Source organism: Antrostomus carolinensis, unplaced genomic scaffold, assembly GCF_000700745.2.
Source record: "Antrostomus carolinensis isolate BGI_N321 unplaced genomic scaffold, ASM70074v2 scaffold16233, whole genome shotgun sequence".
NCBI classification, from domain to species: Eukaryota; Metazoa; Chordata; class Aves; order Caprimulgiformes; family Caprimulgidae; genus Antrostomus; species Antrostomus carolinensis.
Genome location: NW_010304627.1, coordinates 10,241 through 19,063, shown reverse-complemented (window position 1 = coordinate 19,063; position 8,823 = coordinate 10,241). Strand labels below are relative to the sequence as shown.

General features: G+C 39.2%; 1 protein-coding gene across 1 annotated transcript in view; it reads left to right on the top strand.

Moving 5' to 3' along the window:
- The first annotated feature begins 447 nt into the window (after positions 1-447).
- EDRF1 (erythroid differentiation regulatory factor 1) overlaps positions 448-8,823 on the top strand; it is a 13,445-nt gene continuing 5,069 nt past the window's right edge. The window contains 9 exon segments of the mRNA XM_010164522.2: positions 448-525; positions 630-780; positions 3,176-3,364; positions 4,422-4,622; positions 4,987-5,205; positions 6,357-6,580; positions 6,987-7,145; positions 7,898-8,047; positions 8,729-8,823. Coding sequence (XP_010162824.2) covers positions 448-525; positions 630-780; positions 3,176-3,364; positions 4,422-4,622; positions 4,987-5,205; positions 6,357-6,580; positions 6,987-7,145; positions 7,898-8,047; positions 8,729-8,823 — 1,466 coding nt within the window.

Here is an 8,823-nt window from a genome sequence, read left to right as displayed (position 1 = left end):
GACATTCTGTGATTCAGTCTCCCCTTTCTTCTCCCCATTCTACTCGACCCTAGAAGAGAACAAAAATACAGCCCCCAAAAAACTCCCAAGGCATTGAGTCGTTCAAAGATGATCAAAGTGCAACTTTGACACATAGTCTGGAGAAATTATTTCTACCTAATGTTGAATCTATTTATCTTCCCAGGTCTGCCCTGCAGACCCTCTGTGGATGCTTTTGTAATTACTGTTGTGGAACAGAGTCATCTCTTCTCCTCTCTGCATTGTCTTTGGGATTACCAGGGGAGACTGTAGATGACCAGATATATGAATTTTTCACTAAGATAAAGGAAAGAAATACCGTGATGCTTTTTAGTGCCGAGTTCAGATGTTCTCTTTGCATCTTCTAGCCTATAATTTTGACATTTCATATGTTGAACGTTTATTCTCTTCCTATTCCTTGCCCCCTCGATGAAGCTTAGTTGTGCATTTCCTGTCTGCCACGGCACTGAGGAGCGCTGCAGGCTAGTGCTCAACTACGTCCTGGAGGTAAGTTTACCATCACCTTTCTAATGGTATTTCACCTCATACCCAATTCTTCTATATTTACTAAATATTACTTTCAAAGTGAATTAAACAATTTCTTCTTGCAGGGCTTGAAATCTGTTGACAGCAGCGTTAAAAAGGAGAGTGACCTTCCAGCAGCTGACCCCAGCACACCGATCCCGTTGAAATATGAAGATGAATCCACCAGTGCTGGTCCTGAGTGTCTGGAAAAACAGATGGCCTTATTTTTAGACAAAAGTAAGTTATATTATTCTGCAAATAAAACCTTTCCAGTGCCAACACAAACTGCTGCTACTTTATTTTCATTGTCAAAACAGTGTATTTAATAAGTCACTAATTGCACTCATTACCTAAGCAAAAGTAGTATACTGAAAATTGGAGAACAGCCTGTTCCTTCTTAAATATGAAAAGAATAGCACATTTAGGATATTTTTGCATATCAAAGCATTTTTTATTAGTAAATACATAATGTTACTGGACCTTATTTAGATGTGGTTTGCATATTACTTCCATAACAGCTTAGTATTTTGGGATTTGGTGTTTTTGGTGTGTGGAGCACGGTAAGTTGTGTGGATTGTTTTTTTTTTAAAGCAGTTTTCATTCTTTCTTTGGCTTGGAAGTTTTGTGAAAGACCTTCTCACTTCTGGCAGTGTTTTCCTACATGATGCTTGCTGCTGCACTGCATATAAAATGCTAACTGGGATTTTGTTTTCTTTCTTGTACCTCTACAATTGTGAAAGAAAGCAGGAAATACAGGTGTTTTGTTTGCTTAAATACTCAAACTCCAGAAGTTTCAGACTGTAGTCTGTCTATTTTATTTTTCTCTGGACTTCTATAGAGGTGTGTAGGAAAGACTCTTCTGAAAGTAGAGTTCTTTGCAAAGCAAGAAGCCCTATAAGCATAACTCAGAAAGAAATTTGAGTCTTGCATATTTTTAGTTTTTCATTCTTTCCTTTCTCCTCCTTTTCCCCCTTTGAAAATCTCGAAATAATAAGCAAGCTCAGTTTTGAGTTATTCATTTAAGTGTTCTCGTGTTTCTCTTCCAATTTTATTATTGTCTCTTGAATGTCAACAACCTGGATATGTATGAATACTTTCTTATATTTTTATCAGATATGTGACCACAGAATTTAATACCTCCTTCAGAAAATTGCATTATGTTGAGCTTGCATAAATTCTGCACAGTACTGTGACACTAATTGTTAGAGAGATCTACTGAGAAATTTTCCTTAGGTCAGCTCAGCAAGAACAGTGTCCTGATTTCAGCTCTCCTGTAGCCAGGCTCTGTCTTCTGCCTTCTCAGTTTGGCAGCGATGACACATGGCAGCTGCTTGCCAGCTGGCAGGGAGAATGTCCCCATGTTAACCTTTTCTGCCTAGAAACAAATGTTTCCTGGGAGATGTGGGAGGTAAATATTGCACAGATCTCAGAAAATAAATAAACTTCTGGATCTGTGTTGGATTTCTTCCCTGAAATAGCAATGATGCTACTTGTTTAGGTCATAAGGGTTGAATTTGACCTTGAGAAATATTGTTCAAACATAAGGGAGATACTTTTGCTTCTCCAGTATGTGGGTTTGTTTGTGATGCAGATTACATCGTTTCTCTGCTGCATGTGTATTTTTACAGACATGCAGAAGGAATAAGTGCTCTTAATTCTTGAATTTTTAAGTTGAAGAGAACTACTTTTGAACAGTATATGGATATAGAATATGTGCATTCTGTGTCTTTAACTGCATGAAGTGTTGTTCTATTAGATTTGTCTTAATATAAACAAGCTGTTCTAGCACTTACTAAGGACAGTGGGCTTGCAAGTCAGGCCTTTTAGGTTCACCTGTAAGCAAGAAGCTCATTTCTGTTAGCAAATACTGTTAAGACAAAATTCTGTACTTTGGTATGCCTGAAGTCAGTGGCCTGTTCTTTCTGGTTCCATAACCATTACTAGGAAGAAAATTAACTCTGTCCTAGCAAAACTGGGACACCACTGCAGGGTTGAAGAAGGAACCTTCATAATCTTACACTGAGGATGTCTTGGATCTGGTGTGAGAGACATTGGTTTTCCTTGTGGGAAGGAGCAGGTTATCCAGTTCCTTCTGTGATGGAGGCATTAGGAAGAAATTATTTGGTGTGAGGGTGGTGAGACAGTGTCCCAGGTTGCCCAGAGAAGCTGTGGCTCCTCCTCCCTGCAAGTGTTGAAGCCCAGGCTGGATGAGGCTTTGAGCAACCTGGTCTAGTGGAAGGTGTCCCTGCTGCTGGCAGGGGGGTTGGAACTGGATGAGCTTTAAGGTCCCTTCACACCCAAACCATTCCATGGTTCTGTACCTAAACAGGATGGTCTTGACCACTGCACCCACATTTCAAAAGCTGTTTCCAGCATGAGAAGTTACCTGCATTGTGCTGTGCTCGCTGTATTCCAGCATCCCACTATCAGGTGGAGCACATGAAAAAATTCAAGTATTGGGTCCATATTGCAGATGAAAAATGTAGTGGCAGACAAGTTGGCATCACTCTACTTGTGCAGAGCTGTAATAAGGCAATTCACATTCTCTCTGTACACTGATGAAGCTGTGGTCAACCTCTGGCATATGTTATGGAGATGAGATTTACTGATTGAGGTTCTATTCATGTTACAGTGGGCTCATTTCAGAAGGGTAAGCATTCCAGTCAGTCAGGAATGATTCCTGGATCTTGGCAATATAAAATGAAACTCCAGCTCATTCTGAAGTCATCAAAGGCTTATTACGTCCTATCTGATGCTGCCATGATTCTGCAGAAATACGGGAGAGCGTTGCGATACATCAAGCTGGCTTTACAGTGCCATGGTAAGTTGCTGGAATGTATTTGTCATCTGTGCCATTGCCTGTATGTACCTTTCATGATATCAAATGCTTCTCTTATGTGTGATTTATCCTAGTGACATGCAGTGACAAGTGTGACAACTGTGTGTTTAGTTAAACTAAGTGTCTAACTCATTATTCAGGAGGGAAGTCTGTAGGAAGAATAGCTCTTGTCTCTGATAGAAAGGTGCTCCCATTTTGACAGAGTAGGAAACTTCAGAGTCCAGATTTGGAGCTTCAAAGCACTGAAGTTGGGTGTGTTGATTCTGGTGCCAAGACCAAGGTAGTGTTCTGTGGTCTCAGTGCTGTTGCTGCAAGCAGATGTGTTTTCCCCTGGAAATACCTGGTGAATCCCATTTCATTTAAAAAAATGTTCCTGACTCTCAGAAATATCAAACTTGTTCATCAGCTGAACTGGATAGTCCTCTAAAATGAAATACATCCTCAAGTATTACTGAGGACAATGAAGGAAGTAAAATCAGGCTGTTGAGAATATTACTACCATAATGAGAATAATTGGAAAATGCCAGTAGATTAGGACTGTATGTTACTGCTGTTTTGCTTCTGTATTGGCAGGGCTTGGGGTGGAGAGAGGCTTATAAAGCAGGAACACTTGATCTTAACACAAAGCATCAATATGCTTGTCAATAACTCAAAGGATTCTTCAGCTTTTAAAGACTTAAGAATCCAGTTTAAACTGCAACTTCTGGAAATCAATTTTTCAGGCTATCTCTCACTTGGGTTAATCTGTAGAACGTCAGTTTTCCTTTAGTCAGATCTGAGATTAGCGTTTGTAATTACCAGATTCACTGCTCATCTTGATCAATGTAGTTGCTCTTTTGAAACTGTCAGCTGTGTAGAGCAACTGTGACATTGAAGTAGGTTAGATCTTCTTAAAAGAACATGTGTTGTCTGCATACAGAGAATGTGTGACAGGTAACATAAAAAAAACAATTCTATTGTCAGTCTGTATCAAACCTTTTGACATTTATTTCTTTTCTTTCCCACTCTCTCATTCCTGGGATTTTTTTTTCCCTAATAGATACCTACTGTTGTCTCTGTGCCAGCATGCTTCCTGAGGTATTAGTATTTCTTTGTCAGTGTTTAACCCTTTGTGGAGATATCCAATTAATGCTTGCTCAGAATGCAAACAACAGAGCAGCGTATCTTGAAGAATATAATTACCAGACAAAAGAAGATCAGGAAATATTACACAGTCTTCATAGAGAATCCAGGTGCCAAGGTATGATACTGGTAAAAGGTAATTCAGTTATATGACAGGCATAAGTAATTTCATTGTGTTTCCTCAAAGCCATGCACTAGTATCATTTCTGGAGGAGGGTTTATTGCATCTCAGTTCTGTTTCTGTCAGAGAAAGCTTATTGTGCCTGTCGTACCTAAGGAGGTTGTCAAGATACTGTATGATGTGCCAAAGCTGTAAAATAACTAAAGACAGTAATTGTTTAAGTAATGGGTAAATTGTGGGATCATTCTGACATGAATCTTATACTTAGTCTGGAGGACAATGCCCCAAATGATGACCACTGCAGATTTAAGTTTGTTTGGAAATGCTGTTTGACATGTAGGTTTTGCATTTTGTTTTATAGCATTTGCCTGGGCTACTGACTTGTCTACAGACTTGGAATGCCAACTTTCCGTCAGTTGTAAATGTTATGAAGCAGCTTATGAAATTTTACTTTTCAGTAATTTAAAAAAACAAAATCCTGAGCAGCATATACAGATCCTAAAGAGGATGGGTAATATCAGGAACGAGATTGGAGTGTTTTACATGAACCAGGCTGCTGCAGTTCAGACCGAGAGAGTGGGCAAGTATTTCTTTCTTTTTTTTACTTCTTTACTATTTCACAGAGCTACAGCAATGATCATGTTCAGTAATAGTGCAAGAAATCTTGAGTGTTTCTGATAATAAAGAAGACATTTGAAGAACTTTGCAGTAAATACTCTTCTGTAATTGTTATGTAACTTTAATGTCTGTTGTAAATAGTTGTCTACAGTAGATTACTGTGGCTTGAACACTGTATTTAATTGAGCCTGGTGGAATGATGGAATTTATAGCTTTGGAGAAATTATTTTAAAGTGTGTAGAACACCCTCAAAAAAACACGATGGAAATTCTATGATTCTGTGTACACCAACTCTGTTACAAAAGGGAGGGCATGTTGTGTTCTGGTTGTGTTTTGTTTAGCCCAGCTTACAAATCTAAGCTTAATTTGAATATACAAATAATTTCAGTGAAGTCAGCCTATGAATTTTTTGGTAAGTAAAATCCTTAGAAGCTTTGCTTCTGATTTATTTTTGGTGGGTTTTTTGAGGAAGTGGAGGTTACCTAAGCTGCTCTGTATGATAAGGTGTTTGGTAGGTTTTTGCTTTTGAAAGCAAAACCAATAAAATCTTGACTACAAGGAAGAGTTATAAAAACCAGAACAAATTAGATGCTGGTGGTTTAGTGTGAACAGCTCCAGTCTCCCAAAACCAGGCTGTTTTCTGTGACCTTTGTCCAATTAATATTTGAAAAATTCTGGACTGGAGTCCTGATTTTGTGGTTTTTTTTATAATCTCTGTTTTTCCAGAACTGCTATTTAGCTGAAGTCAAAACTCAAATACTGAATTTTTTTTATCTGTAAAAGTAACTTTTTACTTGCTAATTGTAAGTTTATAGAAGTAACTGCAATACTGTGAATGTTACTGGGGGTGAGAAAAAGAAATCTGTGTTTTAACCTGTTAATTTCCTGGTTTTTTGTGTCTTGTGAAAGTATAGTAAGTGTAATAGTGCACTTTAGGTGTTCAGATTTTCATATGTTTGAGGTTTTCTTGAGTATTTTCCATTAATTGTATCTTCAGAATCATTTACTCCCCTTAAATTCTAAAAGCTCATTTATGAGAAAACACACTGGAAGTGTTTGTTCAGTATCTCTCAATATTTGAATGAGATGGTAAGCCTTGTCTCTTTACCTTAGTGAGTAAAAACGTATCAACAACAGAGCAGCAGCTCTGGAAGAAAAGCTTCTCGTGCTTCGAAGAAGGGTTTCAGAATTTTGAATCCATTGACGATGCAACCAACGCTGCTCTTCTGCTGTGCAACACGGGAAGGCTGATGCGGATTTGTGCTCAAGCACATTGTGCAGCTGGAGGTGACTTCAAAAGAGAGTTTTCCCCAGAAGAGGCCCTTTATTACAATAAGGTAACATCCTATGGTTTTTATAATGGCCCATGCCCTCATACACCTCTTACTGTAAAATATTTGTAAATATCTTTGTAAATATCTGTAATTCTTGATGTAATAACTTGGGATACCTCTACTGCTTTCATATTATCCTCATCCTTGCTGTATAGGCTTCAGTATTGTTGCTGAGGTTTGATTCTGTTGCTCTGTTAGGTGAAGTGTTGTGACATTCAGATCTTGATGTTTAACAGATGGCAATGTCATACACGAGGGGGGAGATAGAAAAGCAAGGTCAGGATTAAAGTTATGACCAAAATGGGTGTAAGGAAAACACTGAAGAAGGTTCAGACAGATTATTTTGGAATGCTTCCTTGAGAATGAGTGATGGGGTAACCATGTATGTGTATTATTTTATAATCTGTAGGCTATTGACTACTACCTGAAGGCATTAAGATCACTAGGTAAGAGAGATGTACATCCAGCTGTTTGGGATTCTGTCAACTGGGAGCTGTCTACTACGTATTTCACCATGGCCACTCTACAGCAGGACTATGCCCCACTGTCTCGAAAGGCTCAGGAACAGGTAATGAAGGGCATTTCACAGAATCACAGCATGGTGGGGGTTGGAAGGGACCTCAGGAGATCATCCAGTCCAACCCCCCTACCAGATCAGGCTCCCTACACCAGGTTGCACAGGAAAGTGTCCAGGTGGGTTTGAACATCTCCAGAGATGGAGATTCCACACCCTCTCTGGGCAGCCTGTCCCAGGGCTCTGGCACCCTCACAGGAAAGAAGTTTTTCCTTAAGTTTGTCTGGAACTTCTGGTGTTCCAGTTTGTGCCCATTGCCCCTTGTCCTGTCACTGGGCACCACCCAGAAGAGCCCGGCCCCATCCATTTGGCCCCCACATTTCAGATATTTATAGACATTGATCAGATCCCCTCTCAGGCTGCTCTTCTCCAGGCTGAACAGTCCCAGCTCTCTCAGCCTCTCCTCGTCAGGCAGATGCTCCAGGCCCCTCATCATCTTTGTGGCCTCCACTGGACTCTCCCCAGAAGGGATTTGTGACAATATCTGTTAAAATAAGCTGTTGTCTTCCTGAAAAACTGAACAGTGAGCAAAACTGATAGTGGAATAGTTTGTAAACCTTTGAGATTGAAGAACTCTTGTGAAGTCGTTCTTACAAACCATAAAAAGTGTAGTCAGTCACTTGCATTATTATGGTTTTTGCTTAATGAAAACACAGTGTGACAAATAGATTTAACCCTTATACTTACACATAACGGTGTTCTAGTTTCAAAGTAATCCCACTACATCTTCTTGTTTTATTTTGTAGATAGAGAAGGAAGTTAGTGAAGCCATGATGAAGTCCTTGAAATATTGTGATGTTGATACGGTGTCTGCACGACAGCCTCTCTGCCAGTATCGGGCTGCCACCATCCACCACAGGCTTGCTTCAATGTACCACAGCTGCCTGAGGAACCAGGTATTAGTACAAACTGTTTTGGTTTTCTGTGTAGGTTCCATGCCCAGTATATGTGGAGATTTGATATTTATCCTTCTACCTGTACTTGGGGTATATTTATTTAAATGATGTAACCAAAGAAATAAGGTGGTTTATTTGCAAATCATAGTGAAATACAATGTTACTTTGAATTGCAGTCTGTTCTTTATTAGGAGTATTGAGCTTTATGGTTCTACCTATTTTAAGTAGTTCCATCCTCTCGTAACAGAAGCTGTTGATGATAAATATCTTCTTTGGCTTGATTTTTGCTTCCAAGCCCCTCTTCTGATACTGAAGCACACAGCCTTTGGTGTCACATTAGCATATGATGTATTAAAGCTTGAGTGTAGACTGTGTAAATCACTTTCTGATTTATTTTTTCCCAAATTATTATTCTTTATGATTTATTTTTTCCCAAATTATTATTCTTAATTCTACTCGGTGTGAATCTGTTAACATTAGCTATGAAATTAAAATAGCTTCAGAGATGGCAGCCTGGTGATGTATCTTAGAAACGTGCAGACATTTAGATGAACCATTATGAAATGAGCTGGGGAACAATTGTTGGTACCTAGTGTTGTCTGTAAGCAGTTTTATTGTATTATTTACCTCATGAACATACAAATTATCTGGGATTTACTGTGTACCCTACTTTGAGTGCAGGTTGGTGATGAACATCTGAGGAAACAACACCGTGTCCTTGCTGATCTTCATTACAGCAAAGCAGTGCGACTCTTCCAGCTCTTGAAGGATGCGCC